At 37.5% G+C, this 20,738-nt stretch overlaps 1 protein-coding gene across 1 annotated transcript; it reads right to left on the bottom strand.

Annotated features, from left to right (window-relative positions):
- Positions 1-8,234: 8,234 nt before the first annotated feature.
- Positions 8,235-19,567, bottom strand: cndp1 (carnosine dipeptidase 1). The gene is made up of 12 exons (XM_087806133.1): positions 19,495-19,567; positions 19,220-19,330; positions 18,911-19,054; positions 16,794-16,956; positions 16,619-16,707; positions 14,974-15,171; positions 14,810-14,894; positions 12,743-12,903; positions 12,429-12,593; positions 10,894-11,035; positions 8,567-8,714; positions 8,235-8,496 (listed from the first exon to the last, which is right to left on the bottom strand). The coding sequence occupies exons 2-12, from the start codon at positions 19,328-19,330 to the stop codon at positions 8,418-8,420; spliced, it is 1,485 nt and encodes a 494-aa protein (XP_087662259.1). The 5' UTR covers positions 19,495-19,567; the 3' UTR covers positions 8,235-8,417.
- Between the last annotated feature and the right edge of the window lie 1,171 nt (positions 19,568-20,738).

Below are 20,738 nucleotides of genomic sequence, written 5' to 3'. Positions count from 1 at the left end.
CTCGGGCTATTAAATTGTACAATTCTGAGTTCGGGGGCAGGAGTGCAGTGAGAGTATCTGGATGTTCTATTCCATGTTAGTTTTTGTATCCTTTGTTTTTGTTGTTTTTATTTGATCTATGATCTTTGTCTTTATCTTTAGACTTAGATTGTATCATCTTGTTCTTTCTATGTTCTTCTTCTTATTTTATTTTTTATGTATTATTTTTTATTGTTTATGAAAAATTGCTGGCTATTGGTAAAAAACAATTTCCCGAAGGAGACCTCCTGAGGGATCAATAAAGTTTTACCTTTTACCTTACCTTACCTTACCTTACCTTATGCTTAATCCATGCTGTGAATGTCGAGCGTCGTCCTGGTCCAGGTAATGGTGCTCAGAGAAATGACGGGCGCTCCTATGTGAAGCTCACGACTGCTTCATGGAGCACAGAGTCTGCTCCTCTTCATATCTCTGTCCATTTATGGGATGTAAAATATGCACTGGAGTGCACTGGAGAAAGCTGTTACTGGACTTGAAATGACTCCACTGATTTTACCAATGTTAAAGATCTAAATAATCTATAACATAATAACACATTTTTCACAAAGGATTGACTTCATATATATATATAATTTATTCTTACCTTTTGACAACCTGACAGTTGACCAAGGTTATTTTTCATATTGTCACAAAGTTCTCTGGTCACAAAAGTGGATTCTATTGGTTTCTTGTTAAGTTAGCAGTGAATCTTTTTCAATGTCTCTAGACTCGATCTGCAGTAAGAACCACGGAAAATCTTTATACTGCGTTTGAGTTTTTCAGTCTCAAAATGAAAGCGAAATTGCCGACATACACATGAAGACGGTCAGAAGTACCAGAACAAAAAATAATCATTTCAAAATCAAGTCATATAAAAAAACTCATATGTATAACATGGTATTAATCACTATATTTCAGATATAGATATTACTAATAAGCTATTCATTAATTATTAGATTCATTGATTATTACCGTAATAAATTGATCTAAATAATCTCTGTTTTAATCTCAACTAAACATTGCTGAGAACAAACCTCAGTTTAAGGGCTTTTAAAAAGTAAGTAAGTAAGTAAGTAATTTTTATTTATATAGCGCTTTTCTAGACCAGGGTCACAAAGCGCTTAAACAATCAAAACAATATTCAAAAAAGTATATACTTTAAAGGTCAAGATAATACTGAGAACAACACAGGAGTTCCAGAAAATCAAGGAAAAGCCTGAACAAATAAAAACGTCTTAAGATGTTTCTTAAAGGAGTCAGTAGATCATCAAGAGCAAAGACAGAAGATTGTTCCAAAGCTTAGGAGCAACAGCCTGAAAAGATTTCTCTCCTCTGGTCCTGAACCGTGTGCGTGGAACCATAAGTAGATTCTGATCCACAGACCTCAGAGCCCGAGCTGGGGTGTAAGTCTGGATCAGATCAGTGATGTAAGGAGGAGTCTGACCATGAATAGATCTGAAAGTAAGAACCAGAATTTTAAAGTTGATCCTGAAAGAAACTGGAAGCCAGTGAAGAGTTTTAAGGATCATAGAAATGTGAGTTCTTCTACTAGAGCGGGTTAGAATTCTCGCTGCAGAGTTCTGAATCAACTGCAGGCGAGACAGATCCTTCTTGTTAAGACATGAAAACAAACTGTTACAATAGTCCAGACGAGAAGAAACAAACGCATGGATTACAAGCTCCAGATCATGTTCCGACCACATTTCCCTAAATTTAGAGATTTTTTACAGCGTTTTTTACATTCTGTTGAATTTGACACTCAAGTATTATAAAATGGCCCCCAAAAAAACACCAGGTGCTTTAAGTGAACACATCAAAAAAAGAATAACAAGGTTTACCAAAGAAATCAATGTCCAATTTAGGGTGTGAATGATGTTTTCAATCCCACATCTCAAGTACAAGAAGACCAACACAAAAAAGTCGATTCTCAATTATTTAATAAAACTTATTTAATAAACTGTAAATATGCTTTGATCATTGTCGTGTCTTGGCTTCTGGAGAGAACATTTTTCAAGCTTCTTTAAAAATGAGGTAATCCACTTCAAACCAGCAGGACCTTCATTAACACACCTTCAGGATCACTGTAGCAGGATCTTCCATTAGCGTAGGATCATCTGTCCAGAGTTCTTATCACTGACATACTGAACATTTTCTCATCTTGTTTTCTCAGGTGATGCCCTGGAGATGAACTGATGAAGGCCCTGTTCACGTCCGAATCTGAATCCAGTCTGAATCCAGCCGGTTTTCTTTTGGACTCTAGCAACTTGTCTAATTGACTTGGACTCCAGCATCGTGATGTTTTTATTTTATTATCACGCTGGAGTCTCTGTTATAGGTTTACTGCGCCAAGAAATTTTCTTCTTCACTGAGAACATGCACTCTCCACTCAGCCTTTGGGTGTGGCCTCCACTTGATCGACTCACTGTGTAGCCTGGTGTGGGAAAGGTATAGCAGTGTGTCTCAAATCGCATACTTCTCTTAGTATACTAGAAGTTAGTATGCATCAGGATAGTGTATGTACTAACTAGTAACTAATCCTCCACAGATAGTATGTCTCAAATCACATACTTCTCTTAGTACACTAGAAGTTAGTATGCATCAGGATAGTGTATGTACTAACTAGTAACTAATCCTCCACAGATAGTATGTCTCAAATCACATACTTCTCTTAGTATACTAGAAGTTAGTATGCATCAGGATAGTGTATGTACTAACTAGTAACTAATCCTCCACAGATAGTATGTCTCAAATCACATACTTCTCTTAGTATACTAGAAGTTAGTATGCATCAGGATAGTGTATGTACTAACTAGTAACTAATCCTCCACAGATAGTATGTCTCAAATCACATACTTCTCTTAGTATACTAGAAGTTAGTATGCATCAGGATAGTGTATGTACTAACTAGTAACTAATCCTCCACAGATAGTATGTCTCAAATCACATACTTCTCTTAGTACACTAGAAGTTAGTATGCATCAGGATAGTGTATGTACTAACTAGTAACTAATCCTCCACAGATAGTATGTCTCAAATCACATACTTCTCTTAGTACACTAGAAGTTAGTATGCATCAGGATAGTGTATGTACTAACTAGTAACTAATTCTCAACAGATAGTTTGTCTCAAATCAAATTCTGCTGCTACGCACTAACAGGAAATGACGCGACAGCTTCTTCTTCTACTTCTATTTAACGATGGTTTCAACCAGCTTTAGGAACACTATCGACACCTGCTGGCAGCACGTTTTGCAAGTTTGGAAGAAGAAATAAAGAAAAAATAGGAGAATCGGAATAATAAATATCAGCACCGAAGACGTGAAGCAGAAGCAAGTAAGTCATTTTTATTTGTAAGGACCAGGGTCACAAACAGCTTAAACAACAAAATAATACACAGTTGAAAATACAATATTTGTCTCCCCATGAATCATGAGGAGGCTACTGCCCCCTACAGGGTGACAATGGCTATTTTTTTTACGTCTCAGTGTTGAAGGGTTGCCTCGGGTGAGTCAACCTACTGTATAGTGAAGCGAGAAAGAGAAAGAAGAACCTGAAGAACACAGATGCCAGTCCAGTTATCTCTGAGGAAACAGTGACATCTTGTGAAAGTGCATGAAGGTGCGGCGGGTCAGCTGGTGTTGTGAATCAGGCCGGTGGGGTCAAGTACGGCTTCTTCACAACACCAGCGTTCCTCTGTGTCTCTGTCTGCGAGAATGAACCCCTTGATTGATTGAAGTCAATTCATGTCATGATCACCTAGAAGTCAATAAAAGTCATTTCAATAAAACTGCTCTTTCACACTTTTGTCTTTTGTCTACCTGAAACACATTTACCTGCAAACTTAAGTTACAGCGTTTGTCAGTAATTGCTTACAGATGTATATATAAAATAGAAAAGACAATTCTAGACTTAAACCCCAAAATTAACATCGTCATGGTCTTTTCATACTACTTAATAATTGTATTTGTAATTCCTACATTTATTACCTCTACATTTTTGTGTTGTGTTACCATCCCCCGTTCCAATAGTGAAAGAAAACTGTACAAATGTCAGCTAAGAATGCAACTACTTTACAAAAACTCAATGACCTAATGAACGTCTCCTGTTTGGTCTTTGTTTTACCAAAGAGTTTCACGCATTCACTGTTCACTATGTTCAGAGGCTGAACTTAGTCAATTGTTTGCTAGAAATCAAACAATGAGTGAAAACACTTCACAGCTAAATGTGGACAAAACTGAAACTCTGGTGATTGCTCCTGATGATAAGGTTCCAGGGTTGAGTCAGTACCGGAACTTCCGCTTCCGGTGAGCCTTTGATCGGCTGCTTGAACGTGAGTTCCTGCAATAATTGCCAAAAACAGTCGTTTTAACGACTATTTGTCCGGATATTATGCTCATATCACTAAAGATATGTCTCAAGCATCTCGGATCTATGATCGTGATGCTCTTTTCAACATCAGAGAGTCGATGGAAGATTATAACCGCGACCGTTACCAACGTCCGGTGAATATGTTTCCGGCTCCGCTTCTCATCGACTCGGACTCTGTGGAATATCGTTTGATCTCTCGAGTACCGGGCGATTTCCACAAGCGATCGATTCGGGCTGGAGTTCAGGTCAGGATGAGACGTGCAGTCGCGATCGCTCGGAACAACTCTGACGTCATCGGACGTCATCGATGTTTGATCGACATTCCTCTCGCGGGAGAGTATGACGACACATCAGCGCTGCCGTCTGTCCAGACCTCAACAAAAGGTGGTAAGATTTTTTCATTTCCTCTCTTTAATTCGACTTTTACTACCGAGTTGAACTTCAGTGACAGCTGGTACCCACGTGACCGCTGTTCGCTTCGAAAGATCCCGCTCTGCGTGCCTGTCAGTGACGCGGCATCGTCAGTGACGTCATCGGTGCTGAATGTGGGACTTCTTAATGTTCGCTCCATTACTAATAAATCCTTTAGTCTTAATGATCTTTTCACAAGAGTTAATTTGGATTTATTATGTCTTTCTGAGACTTGGCAGAGAGAGGAAGAGTTTATTCATCTGAACGAACTCTGTCCAGTAGGGAGCGCTGTCCTGGGGAAGCCTCGCCTCTCTGGTCGTGGAGGAGGTCTTGCTACTGTTTTTAGGGAGAGTTGTTCTTGCAAAGTGATTCAGACACAGGAATTCACTTCTTTTGAATCTCAGATGATCTTGGTTGGTTCTACAAGTCCTTTCTATTGTGTGTCAATGTACCGTCCGCCTGGTCCTGCGGCGATGTTCTTGAAAGACTTTTGTGACTTCTTATCTTCCATTATTCAGATGGAATCTGTCCTTATTCTTGGAGACTTTAATCTTCATGTTGATGACGTCACATCTTGTTCTGCTAAAGAACTTTTAACTTTAACAGAAGCCTTTAATTTTGAGCAACATGTTTCTGAACCCACTCATCAAAAAGGCCACATTTTAGACTTAGTTTTTACTCTTGGCCTGGACATTTCTAATGTATCTGTACATGATGTCCATCTGAGTGATCATTCTCTTGTATTGTTTAACCTGGACTTCATCCCTGAACCTAAGCCTTTGAAAGTTAGGTCTCAGAGGCGCGTCATCTCAGCCGATACTGCAGACAGTTTTTCTGCTATGTTTGACCGTCTTTCCTTTGATGACTGCCCAGACGTGGACAGTTTGATTCACTGTTTCACTGGTCATTGTGTTGAAATACTAGATCAAGTGGCACCTGTTAAATCGAACTTGAAAATTCAGAAAAAACAGTGCCCTTGGACAAATGAAGATCTCCTGAGTCTGAAGAGACTTTGTCGAAAGACTGAGCGTCTCTTGAAGTCCACTAAACTTGAGGTGCATAGACTTCACCTCAGGGATCTGATGACTTGGTTGAGATGGTAGAAACTGCTAGATCTGATTACATCAGAAAACTGGTAGCAGCAAATAGGAAAAACCCCAAAGTTTTGTTTGACACGATTAATTCTCTCGTGTCTCCTGCTCCTCAAATCACGCCTGTCTTCTGTGAAGCTGACAGCAATGCATTGTTGAGATTTTTCATTGACAAAATTAAATTGATCAAAGAGAAAATCTCTCCCCCTTTGTTTGGAACCCCTACTGTCTCTGAGCCCATCTCCTCCTCTTGGTCATCCTTCTCTGCTGTATCTTTGGGTGATATTTCGACACTAGTGAACAAGATGAAACCCTCCTCTTGCTCGGATGACGTCCTTCCGTGTAGGCTTTTTATCAAAGTATTTGATGTAATTGGCCCCTGGGTTACCAATATGGTGAACCTCTCCCTTTCCACAGGGGTTTTTCCCAATGCATTTAAACATGCCATTGTGGAGCCTCTGCTCAAAAAAACAGGCTTAGACCCAACTGACCTCAGTAATTTCAGGCCTATTTCTAAGCTCCCTTTCTTGTCCAAGATCTTGGAGAAGGTGGTGTCTGAGCAGCTGTCTTTGTTCCTGGATCAGAGCGACATCCATGAGAAGTTTCAGTCTGGCTTCCGTAAACATCACTCTACGGAGACAGCTTTATTGAAAGTGTCCAGTGACATCATGATGTCGGCTGACTCTGGTAAATTCACTGTTCTGGTTCTCTTGGATCTGTCGTCAGCCTTTGACACAGTTGATCACCAGATCCTGCTGAGAAGACTGAGGGATGAAGTGGGACTGTCTGGGTCTGTGTTAGAATGGTTCTAATCTTACCTTTCTGGGCGCAGTTTTAGTGTATCTGCCAATCAAATGAGGTCTGAATCGGCAGATCTGTTGTGTGGAGTCCCGCAAGGTTCTGTTCTGGGTCCTTTATTGTTTTTTCTGTACTATATTCCCCTCGGTAAAATCATTCAGAGATTTCCAGATGTTTCTTATCACATTTTTGCTGATGACATCCAGCTCTACTGCTCTTTTGATCCAACTGAGCCCCAGAGGCTGAACAGCTTAGTCAATTGTTTACTAGAAATCAAACAATGGCTGAGTGAAAACACTCTACAGCTAAATGTGGACAAAACTGAAACACTAGTGATTGCTCCTGATGATAAGGTTCCAGGGTTGAGTCAGTACTTGGGTGACTTAGGTCAGTCTGTCAAACTGAGCCTGAGAAACCTGGGTGTTGTATTTGATAAAGACATGTCTCTTGTTCAACACTGCAGAAAACTGACCAGAAACTGTTTCCTTCAACTGAGAAAAATCTCTAAACTTAGGAAAATGTTGTCGGAACATGATCTGGAGCTTATAATCCATGCGTTTGTTTCTTCTTGTCTGGACTATTGCAACAGTTTGTTTTCATGTCTTAACAAGAAGGATGTGTCTCGCCTGCAGTTAATACAAAACTCTGCAGCGAGAATTCTGAGCCGCTCTAGTAGAAGAACTCACATTTCTCCGATCCTTAAAACTCTTCACTGGCTTCCAGTTTCTTTCAGGATCAACTTTAAAATTCTGGTTCTTACTTTCAGATCTATTCATGGTCAGGCTCCTCCTAGATCACTGATCTGATCCAGCCTTACACCCCAGCTCGGGCTCTGAGGTCTGTGGATCAGAATCTACTTATGGTTCCACGCACACGGTTCAGGACCAGAGGAGAGAAATCTTTTCAGGCTGTTGCTCCTAAGCTTTGGAACGATCTTCCTCTCTCTTTGCGCTTGATGGAGTCTAGTGACTCCTTTAAGAAACATCTTAATACGTTTCTATTTGTTCAGGCTTTTTCTTGAATTTCTCGAACTCCTGTGTTGTTCTCAGTATTATCTTGATCTTTAAAGTATGTACTTTTTTGAGTATTGTTTGGATTGTTTAAGCGCTTTGTGACCCTGGTCTCGAAAAGTGTGATACAAATGAATATTACTTACTTACTTACTATAGATGGTGAAGTTTGTGTGAAAATTCTAACTTCTTACCCGGACACATCATTCAATTCACTTCAATTTTATTTAAAGTGTCTTATCATAACAAAGTTATCTCAAGGCACTTTACAGTTGAAGTAAGACTATAGTTGATTAAGGAAAAACAGATCCCAGCAAATCATCACTTCTGGAAAATCTAGTCTCCACTAATTTCTTGCTTTTTCTCAAGACAAACACAAACAAAGCCAGTGTTCTGTACACACACACACACACACACACACACACACACACACACACACACACACACACACACACACACACACACACACACACACACACACACACACACACACACACACACACACACACACACACACACACAAAAACACACACTTGTACTGCTTTCTGTACTTTTATTACGCCATTTGCCAATGTGCATGTTCTAGTCAAGTATTACACGTTATATCATCGTACTGCCCGACTAGGGTTTTGCACGTGACAGACATTTAGAGTGAAGTGGATGCATGCAGGGATGTCGTCAGAACAATAAAGGTCTGGTTACAGGAAGTCTGCAGTGAGACGTCACACGCTGCTCCCCCTGATCTGGGCAACTTCGTTCAGGTAAGCAATAAACAACTTGGTTCCTTCAATGTAGTTGTACCTGGAGGAGAGGAAATGTGAGTTTATATTAAGCTCCTATAGATGATTGCTGTGGAAGATCTAACAGTAACCTGTTCATCTTTTCATTCTGAGAATGTAGTCCGTCGTCAAAGCCCCCGATAGGCAGCATGATGATGCTCTTCCCTGTCACGTCTTGGAAATTTCTGGCTATTGGAATCGTCCCGCCCTCACGGATGAGGTCGGGGTCCAGGTTGAACACTGGAAAAGAAAACGTTCTATTACGAATTAGACTACGGACACTCTGGAAAGCTACCCAGGCAACAATCGTTGCACTCAATCTGTCACGAACAAAATATTAAACAAACTTCTGACTGTTTTTGTTTTGAAAATAAAATCACTTCAGTGAAATAATGTTGTTTATCTTAACGTTTTAGAGAAATTCAATGCAGACTCAAGTAGTCCAAAATTTAAAAACTAAATTTTTGACATTATTAAGGGTGTCACGGTGCAGAACGGAGAAACCCAGGCGCAGAGGTAAATTGCAAAGACTTGAATTTATTCTGTGGGGAAAGGCAAAGGCGTAATCCAACAGACCAGAATTCGGCAACAAGAGGCAAAAACAAGGGCAAGGCAAACTCGGCGTCAAGGGGCAGAAACAGTACAATACAATACAAAAACAGGCAGGAATGAGACGAATGAGATGAAAAAGGTGACGACAAGACAAGGACATAACAGAGAGTGGGGGCTTAAGAAGACAGGGGAGCAATCAGCAGCAGCTGGGGGCGGGACTAACGAGACACGGCTGGAACAATTACTACTCAGACAGGTGGGAAGTAAGACTAGCACAGACACAGAAGGGAGCGGATTTCACAATAAAACCGGAAACACAAGGAGGAACATATGCTGTGTCTCAAATCGCATACTAGCGTACTAAAAGTTAGTATTTTTAGTGCGTTAGTGTGTCTCAATTCTTAGTATGCGAAATTTAGTGCTCCATGCACACTAAATTGACACTAACACGCCCACAAAACTGAGTATGGTTCGATGGACACTAACCATACTAAACAGCTCCATCTTAGTGACGTTTTAAACGGAAGTTACATCATATATAAATGAATATATATTCATATACTTACAGGTGTATTTTCAGCAGCAGTAGGAGGATAAACACGTCTTCGCTGCTGATATCAGCTTAAATATCTCGTGAATATTTAGATTCTCATATTTTTTCTTTATTTCTTTTTCCAAAGTTGCAATACGTGCTGCCAGCAGGTGGCGATAGTGTTCCTACAGCTGGTTGAAACCATCGTTAAATAGAAGTAGAAGAAGAAGCTGTCGCATCATTTCCTGTTAGTGCGTAGCAGCAGAGTTTGATTTGAGACATACTATCTGTGGAGAATTTGAGTACTAGTTAGTATGTACACTATCCTGATGATACTAACTTCTAGTATACTAAGAGAAGTATGCGATTTGAGACACAGCACCAGACTCATGACAAAGGGTCCTTACCTCTCTCTGTGTTTGATGATCTACTGACTCCTTCAAGAAACATCTGTGTTTGATGATCTACTGACTCCTTCAAGAAACATCTGTGTTTGATGATCTACTGACTCCTTCAAGAAACATCTGTGTTTGATGATCTACTGACTCCTTCAAGAAACATCTGTGTTTGATGATCTACTGACTCCTTCAAGAAACATCTGTGTTTGATGATCTACTGACTCCTTCAAGAAACATCTTAAGACGTTTTTATTTGTTCAGGCTTTTCCTTGATTTTCTGGAACTCCTGTTGTGTTATCAGTTTTATCTTGATCTTTAAAGTATATACTTTATTGAATATTGTTTTGATTGTTTAAGCGCTTTGTGACCCTGGTCTGGAAAAGCGCTCTATAAATACAAATTACTTACTTACTTACCTTTAATTTATTATTATTAAATTATTTATTAAAAATCAAGCTGTATTTCTACAAATAAAATTAATGAATTAATAATGTTTAAAAATATAAATTGCCCAAAACATCAATTCTATATGTATTACCCTTAGTAAAATAGGACTTGTGATGTAAGAAGGTTGTTACACGCGGCACACAGTGTGCAAACCTTTAGACAGCAAACATTGGTTAGAAAACAAACTGTACTGTAACTTTCTGGACTTGTAGAGGTTCACCAAGAGACCAATAATATCCCTTCATATCAACGAGACGACGTGTGCTAAATGACAACTTGTCAATCTCCTCTCCTCAAGGTGCCTTGTTTCTTGGTCAACAAAAGAGTGAATCTCTTCAAATCAAACTTAAAGTTCTCAACTGTCTTCATGGAGCTGAAGATATTTTAATAAGAAAACTCCTGTTAAAGTTGGTTCTCAGACGTCTCTTCTGGATAACAGTGAAGAGCCTTCTTCAATATCCTAATAACCGTGAAATAAGGTGGATTTTACCTCTTTTCACCGCCGCCTTTCCCGCCTCGTACAGAGGATGGTTGGTCTCAGCGAGCCAAGGCTTCGCTCCAATAACCATCGTGACCTTCAGCTTGTTTGGACTCTTCCTCTTAGCAAACACTGACTGAAGATAGTCTGTGACCTAAAGTAGAAAATATGACAGAAAGAAGGAAGATGATGAAGATGATGAAGAAGATGAAGTTGATGAAGATGTTGATGATGATGATGAAGATGATGAAGATGAATGATGAAGATGATGAGGATGATGAGGATGATGAAGATGATGAAGATGATGAAGTTGATGAAGATGTTGATGATGATGGTGAAGATGATGACGATGATGAAGTTGATGAAGATGTTGATGATGATGATGAAGATGATGAAGATGATGAAGATGTTGATGATGATGATGATGAAGATGATGAAGATGATGAAGATGATGATGATGATGAAGATGAAGATGATGATGAAGATGATGATGAAGATTATGAAGATGATGATAAATATGAAGATGATGATGATGAAGATGATGAAGTTGATGAAGATGTTGATGATGATGATGAAGATGATGAAGATGATGAAGATGTTGATGATGATGATGATGAAGATGATGAAGATGATGAAGTTGATGATGATGATGAAGATGATGATGAAGATGATGATGAAGATGATGAAGATGATGATAAATATGAAGATGATGATGATGATGATGATGAAGATGATGAAGTTGATGAAGATGTTGATGATGATGATGAAGATGATGAAGATGATGAAGATGTTGATGATGATGATGATGAAGATGATGAAGATGATGAAGTTGATGAAGATGTTGATGATGATGATGATGATGAAGATGATTAAGATGATGAAGATGATGATGATGATGAAGGTGATGATGATGATGAAGATGATGATGATGAAGATGATGATGAAGATGATGAAGATGATGAAGGTGATGATGATGATGAAGATGATGAAGATGATGATGAAGATGATGAAGATGATGATGAATATGATGAAGATGATGAAGATGATGATGAAGATGATGAAGATGATGATGATGATGATGAAGATGATGATGATGATGAAGATGATGATGATGATGATGATGATGAAGATGATGATGATGATGATGATGAAGATGATGATGATGATGATGATGATGATGATGATGAAGATGATGATGATGATGATGAAGATGATGAAGATGATGAAGATGATGATGAAGATGATGATGATGAAGATGATGATGATGATGATGAAGATGATGATGATGATGATGATGAAGATGATGAAGATGATGAAGATGATGAAGATGATGATGATGATGAAGATGATGATGATGATGAAGATGATGATGAAGATGATGAAGATGATGATGATGATGATGATGATGATGATGATGATGAAGATGATGAAGATGATGAAGATGATGATGATGATGATGAAGATGATGAAGATGATGATGATGATGAAGATGATGAAGATGATGGGCCGTTGGTTTCATCCAAGGATTTATTTCAAGTCGTGTTCACCTGCTTCTTGACCTGCACCGGCTCCATGTTAGGCACCTGTCGGATGGAGAACTTGGCGGTGACCTTGGCTGGAATCACTGTTTTAGTGCCAGGATCAGAGAACGCTCCCTCGATACCATGGATGGAAACAGTTGGGTAGCGCCACCTATGGGCCAACAGATCAACCTGGGGAAATTAAACAAATAAGAAAACATTTCACAAGATAATCTTCAGCGACACACAAAACATAGCATCGATTAAACTCTCAGCACTTATGTCACCTTGGGTTTAAATCCAGGTTTGACTTCAACTCTTATGCTGAATCCACACTTTACCTTGTTGCTGTACATCAGTTGACTTATTCCGATCTTGTTCTTGTAGTTTTCCAGGTCGAACTCGATGTCCTGGTACATCTTCCACTCCTCGTCGGAGAGCGGCGCCACAGCCTCACGGATCCCTGGGATCAAGATCTTCCCAGCAGGGCTGATGAGAGTGTCTGAAGTGAGAAGACAAATAAACACAACAGTCAACGCGCACAAATAATCAATAATCTTGTTTTAATGACTATTCACAAACATTACTTATTAGGAACAAACATGACTATCATTGCCAGACCATGATGTACGAATACATTTCAAATTGAGTCATTGCTATATCTTGGTAAAAACAAAAACCTGTTAAAAAAGGTTCAAAGTCTGAAACTGCGAACTTTACCTCATGTTAAATAAATAGAGCTCAAATAGTCAATACAGTTCATTTCTCTATACATACAGTGATTATTGATTCTACATTCTACTACTTTTTAAATCATACTTTCTCATCTTTATTTGTTTCGTTGTCTTACAGCAAAAGTTTGAGTTTATACACAGCTGATAATAATTGTATATAAATGGTAATTGACTGTATACTATATATATATATATATATATATATATATATTTATTTATATGACTTTCTATGCTTATTTTTTTGGTTGTCTTACAGCAAAAGTTTGAGTTTATACACAGCTGATAATAATTGTATATAAATAATAATTTATATATATATATATATATATATATATATTTATATGACTTTCTATGCTTATTTTTTTCGTTGTCTTACAGCAAAAGTTTGAGTTTATACACAGCTGATAATAATTGTATATAAATAATAATTTATATATATATATATATATATATATATATATTTATTTATTTATTTATATGACTTTCTATGCTTATTTTTTTCGTTGTCTTACAGCAAAAGTTCGTGTTTATACACAGCTGATAATAATTGTATATAAATGATAATTTACTGTACACTATATATATAAATATATATATATATATTTATTTATATGACTTTCGATGCTTATTTTTTTCGTTGTCTTACAGCAAAAGTTCGTGTTTATACACAGCTGATAATAATTGTATATAAATGATAATTTACTGTACACTATATATATAAATATATATATATATATATTTATTTATATGACTTTCGATGCTTATTTTTTTCGTTGTCTTACAGCAAAAGTTCGTGTTTATACACAGCTGATAATAATTGTATATAAATGATAATTTACTGTACACTATATATATAAATATATATATATATTTATTTATTTATATGACTTTCGATGCTTATTTTTTTCGTTGTCTTACAGCAAAAGTTTGAGTTTATACACAGCTGATAATAATTGTATATAAATAATAATTTACATATATATATATATTTATATGACTTTCTATGCTTATTTTTTTGGTTGTCTTACAGCAAAAGTTCGTGTTTATACACAGCTGATAATAATTGTATATAAATGGTAATTGACTGTATACTATATATATATATATATATATATATTTATATGACTTTCTATGCTTATTTTTTTCGTTGTCTTACAGCAAAAGTTTGAGTTTATACACAGCTGATAATAATTGTATATAAATAATAATTTATATATATATATATATATATTTATTTATATGACTTTCTATGCTTATTTTTTTTCGTTGTCTTACAGCAAAAGTTTGTGTTTATACACAGCTGATAATAATTGTATATAAATGATAATTTACTGTACACTATATATATATATATATATATATATATATTTATTTATTTATATGACTTTCGATGCTTATTTTTTTCGTTGTCTTACAGCAAAAGTTTGAGTTTATACACAGCTGATAATAATTGTATATAAATAATAATTCACATATATATATATATTTATATGACTTTCTATGCTTATTTTTTTGGTTGTCTTACAGCAAAAGATTGAGTTTATACACAGCTGATAATAATTGTATATAAATAATAATTTATATATATATATATATATATATATATATATATATATTTCTATGACTTTCTATGCTTATTCAGAATTAGAACTCGACTGTGTCTGAGTAACTGACCAAGGATTCCGATAAGATCTGTCATGGGTTCTACCACGGTGCCTCCATAGACCCCAGAATGCAGGTCCTGCTTCGGTCCTTCAACCTGCACACAAACCAAACACCAGTAGGTTTTACGTAGCGACCTTTGACACACCGTCATACATATCGTGAATAACAAAAACCTCTGCGAAGAAGTAACAGTTTCCGCGGGTGCCGTAGGTGAGAGCCGGACGTCGACTCAACCAGCCACAGTCTGAGATGATGATGTAGTCCACGTCTGAGAAGAAGGTGTCTCTCTGAGCCACGATCATGGCGTCCAGCCCGTTGGAGCCGGTCTCTTCCATGCCCTCCACCACAAACTTTACATTAACGGGCAGATCCTGAGAGACAGAGAAAAGTACTTTCAGTTAAACTTGTAGGTAAAAAAAACATTTCGTCATATTTTCTGAAATGAAAGGATGTTTATAGCAGAGGTGTTTTCATAAGAAGTGCTGAGATTAGGCCTTGAGAGTGTGTGTGAAGGGATTTCTTTTTACCTTATTGTGTGAATGCTGGGAAGCAGTCACACGATTGAGATCCTGTTTTCTTCTGACCTAAACTGTGTATGGCTTCTCCTTACACAATTTTTATCCGATTTGAACCGTTCAAACTTTTATCAATTCAGCCCGTTTCCGAAATGCGGGCTATGTTCTAGCTTTCTTTTATCTCTTCCACTCTTTCTTTTATTCCTCTTTTTTTACCCCATTCATTTCAATGGGGAAAATCTTTAACTCATGTTTCAACTCCTTCCACTACTACTTCTACTACTAATTCTACTACTATTTTCTACTATTTCTACTTTTACTACTAATTCTACTACTACTTTTACTTTTCTACTATTTCTACTTTTACTACCAATTCCACTACTACTTCAACTAATACTTCTACTACTAATAATTCCACTACTATTTTAACTAATACTTCTACTACTAATTTCACGACTTCTTCTACTAATACTACTACTAATTCCACTACTACTTCCACTAATACTTCTACTACTAATTTCATGACTACTTCTACTAATACTAATACTAATTCCACTACTACTTCCACTAATACTTCTACTACTAATTTCACGACTACTTCTACTAATACTACTACTAATTCCACTACTACTTCCGCTAATACTTCTACTACTAATTTCACGACTACTTCTACTAATACTACTACTAATTCCACTACTACTTCCACCAATACTTCTACTACTAATTTCACAACTACTTCTACTAATACTAATACTAATTTCACGACTACTTCTACTAATACTACTACTAATTCCACTAATACTTCTACTGCTAATTTCACGACTACTTCTACTAATACTACTACTAATTTCACGACTACTTCTACTAATACTACTACTAATTCTACTACTACTTTTACTTTGGTACTATTTCTACTTTTACTACCAATTCCACTACTACTTCAACTAATACTTCTACTACTAATAATTCCACTACTACTTTAACTAATACTTCTACTACTAATTTCACGACTACTTCTACTAATACTACTACGAATTCCACTACTACTTATTTCACTACAACTTCCACAGCACAGCAGGGTCAGCATTCGCACTGCACTTTCTTCTGGAAATGTATTTTTCTAGTATTGAATGATTTATTGGTTCAAAATCATATTTCATTTAGTTTTGGGAGGTTTGTATGGACATTTAAGTTTGACAGAAAAAGGGGCGTGGCTATAGAAAGTGAGCGACTTTACACTTTGTGTGACGAATACACTGGATATGTCGATGTTCACTGCGGGTGTGTCACGATGATCCCTCACCATGTTGAGCGCCTGATACGCCTCCACAGCATGAATCCACGCTAACACTGGAGCCTTGTTGTCAGATGCTCCTCTTCCATACAGGCTACCTTATAGAGATATAAAGTATGTTTATCTTATTATAAACAATTATATATTGTTTTCAAGCATGTTTCAGAAGGTGTCCTGGTATTACCATTGACTTCAGTGAGATTGTAGGGGTCGGTGAGCCAACCGTCCTCCAGCTTTGCAGGCTGAACGTCCGCGTGGCCGTAAACACAAACTGTGCGTTTGTTCGGGTCGTTCCCGAACTGAGCCGTAACCACTTTAGGCAACGCAATCGTTTGACCGCTAGGAAGCTGAAAAAAAAAACAAAGAATATGGATGAACACAAAGGTTAGTGGCTCAAGACCCAACTGGAATTTTGTAGAACAATGTTCAAGAAAACCGGTGAGTAATTGTTCAAACACACTTCATGTTTTAAATGTTGTTCTTAAGCACCTGCGCACAAATGTATTGAAACATTAAAGGTATTGCTGACAGGATGTAAATTTATGTTAATTTACTCGGTAAGGTAAGGTAAGGTAAGGTAGAACTTTATTGATCCCTCAGGAAGTCTCCTTTGGGAAATAGTTTTTTTCCAATTAGACACAGCAATACAGCAATTTCTTTTCAATAAAAAATAAAAAACAAATCAAAATAAAATAAAACAAAAACAAAGTGAAAGAACAAAAAAACTCAACTGCAGTTGCACAAGACAAATTAGAGGTGAAACAGTGGCCAACTTTCAGAAAAAAAACCATGAAAATGAACTAGCATGGGTGGAAAAACAACTTAAGCACATGTAACATCTATCTCACCATAAAACTGAATCATCAATAGCTCTGGACAGTTTTTTTGTAAGATGATGGTCTTCTCTGGAGAATTTTTTTAAAATAATTTTCAATAGTTTTGAGGTTTATTTGACTCCAACAAGCAAGTATACAAATCGTGAGTCCCTGGCTTTTTTTTTATTTAAAGACTGATTTTCTTTCCAAAATGTCCGTTCAGACGCAAAAGGGTTAAAAGCCCAAAGAATCTTAGCACAAACACGTTCAAAGAGAATGTATTCTAGACGACACTAATTTTGATACATATTCCTTTTGTAACTGTAACCTATTTTTGGACACCTGTTGCATTTTTTCTGAAACTGATCAAAACCCAAAACTGAAGTTTAGCTTCTTCTAAAATGTCCAGAAGACAATGGTCAAATTTGTACTGTTTTCAAAAAGCATTATCTATAAATGAGCGACTTCTCAGAACAACTTTTGCTCGTACATTTCAAACTGACTCTCTTGAGTAACATCTACAGAAGCTGCTTCTCGTTCCTGAGGACTGGGAACTCGATGAAGTAGTTTGAGACATGAAGTCAGTGGGTACTGTACTTAAACATTCCAAATCGTGTATCAATCCAAACAAAGAGTCCTGAAACATGAATATAGTGAATATGAGTTTATAGTTTTTTGACATAGTTCAAGGCTTTTTTTAAAATTAGCTTCGTAAGCTACTTAACAACACATGCGTCTTGTTAGATAAAGAAATTATACACTATACGTATACGCCATACTTAAATTAATGCTAAAAGATAATCAAAATATAAAGTATAAATTACTCGCTTGATCTAAGAGCTTAAACGTTTGACTACACATTTACAATCAACATTTCACTCCAGACTGATTCACTGGTTCGAGGCAAGCTTGGATCAGAATTAGAGATAAGACACCGGTTATTTAAAACATCTAAGACACACCCGGGAAAGGGGGGCTAAAAGACGGAAACCCCCACCCAAGAACATTTGAATGATTAGATTACAAGAAAACAAAATACGATGTCTCTCAGTGTGGGATCGGGACACAGGGAACTTGAAAGGACATTTGGCCGGAAAGGACGACCCCCTGGGCGGGAAATTTGCCTTAAATATAGTGATGTTTCTACAGATCGGGGCCTTTTCTCCCGGGACTATTGACCTGTACAGTCGCCGGGACAAAGTGTGTCCAATTGTGATCGTAAAGCTTGTATTTTGTTTGACCTGAAGCGGTGAAAAAACGACCCGTGACACACTCTTGATTGTTCATCTTTCTCCACGAAGCGAAGTATAAGACCCGGGACGGACGTGACGTCTTGTTTTGATCGTTTTAGTGACGATACACCTCTAGTGACATCCGTATCCTCTCTTAAACACCACGGTCGGCCACGATCTTTGTAAAGATCCAGGGTCACAACTGCGCAGAGATCGATGGTGTAAAAGGTTAAAGATTAGATATGTTTACCGACCTCCTGCTCACCGATGTCCACCATTTCTACATTTCCTCGCATCTGCCGCAGCTTCTCGGCGACCACGTCCATCATGCGGTGCAGTTCTGGTCGTTTCAAGACGTTGCTGGAGTCGCTCTCGATGGAGACCCATTCACGGAGTGTCTGCAACGCACAAGACAAATCGGCGGTTTGAATGTAATATGGAAGATTTTACAAGTCAGAAGAGAGGCTGGGGGGAAAAAAAGGCAAATATTTATATCGGATTTGTTAATAGATTCCTCGATATGTAACGTTTTAAGAAAGAAAAGTGAAAGAAAAGTTTCGCACCTCAACATATCGCTCCCTGTTGTTTTCCACATGTTGAGCCAACTCACTGTACTGGAAGGCATGAGACCCCGAAATGACCAGCACGACAGTCAGCAGCAAGAAGATTCCCATCTGGTGAAAGAAGAATCAAATAAATCAAGTTTCTGTGTAGAAAATCTAAATATTTCCACATCTGGCTGTATCTCTTCTAAGTTTCTTAGTCCAGTTCTGAGCTTAAACACAGAGAAAAACACTGTGGGGTACAATAATAATTTAGTAATAAGAAATGGTCAGACCTTGGCTGTTCTCTGCTGGCAGTGAGTACGTCTGTCCCTCTCTATAGCGAATGGACTCTGCACTGAGCTGTTGTTGGACATTTATACCCCCCTTCCCTCACATCTGTCTCCTGCTGAGGGGTCCACCGGGTCACATGTCTGCCCTAAGTCCAGCTGAAAAAGGATCAACTTCCCGCTGACAGGCACAAATTAAATCTAAATATTGGATTTTGTGCCAGGAATTCACAAAAGCGGTCCAATGGAGGGAACCCAGTGGTGCTGGATCCTATTTTTTTTTTTTATTCCATATTAGTGAGGTATCCCAGTGTGAGGCGTTTCACCAGCATTCCTGCTTGACATGTGGGCCCCGGGTTTCATTTCCCTGTAATCTTGTTACATTCTTTTGTCCATTTATTAAGTTGTCATTGTAAACACTAGATACGCTCTGTCTCTTTTTTTGTGACCCTTGCACAGCCAGTCTAAGGTAAGGTAAGGTAAAAATGTATTGATCCCTCAGGAGGTTCCCTTCAGGAGGTCTGAAAGATTTGTTTTGATTAAAGTTTGGATTTGTTGGAATTATTAACCTTTTATATTGAGGGACCTGAGAGGACGTCACCAACAGTGACGAAACTTAAGGCGAAAGAGAACGCCTCGAAAGAACGACGGTTGTCTTTTTCTATTAAGACTATGAATCTGTGGTAAAATAAAATCAATTCTATATATTGATTTATTAAGCAATCAGTGATTTATTAACTGCCTTTAATCAAATGAATGATACAACATTTTAACCTATATCACGCAGAAACATGTTTAAATCTCTGGCAACAAATGGGTCAAGGTGGGTCAAGGTGCAGAGACAACACAAGGGATACCTCAAACACATTTGTTGTCCAAAAACAAAAGAACCAGCAGCCAATCCTGCTGTCCGACCAAAGTCATCTCAGTGTTTAGAGAATGGCAGCCAATGACTGATGATGTGACTGCCTATTGTACCTTTATTTTCTTATTATTTATTTTATGTCTTTCTGACATTTAATCCTCTCTTTCCATAGATGCAACCTTCCTGCTGTGAATCACTGCTCACTGTTCCCCCTGTATAACAATAACAATGACATATTAATGTTTTATTTATTTATCTATTGGACTATAACTTTGCAGCCTCAATTATTTCCATCATCTCCAGTGTGTTTGTGTTTGTTTGAAGTTACTCTAGTTTTTTTTAATTAATATATTGAATCATGTCTATACGTTGATTAATCAAGCAA

This window comes from Callionymus lyra, chromosome 13 (genome assembly GCF_982586985.1).
Source record: "Callionymus lyra chromosome 13, fCalLyr1.hap1.1, whole genome shotgun sequence".
Classification (NCBI taxonomy): domain Eukaryota; kingdom Metazoa; phylum Chordata; class Actinopteri; order Syngnathiformes; family Callionymidae; genus Callionymus; species Callionymus lyra.
This window is presented reverse-complemented; position numbering and strand designations above follow the sequence as displayed.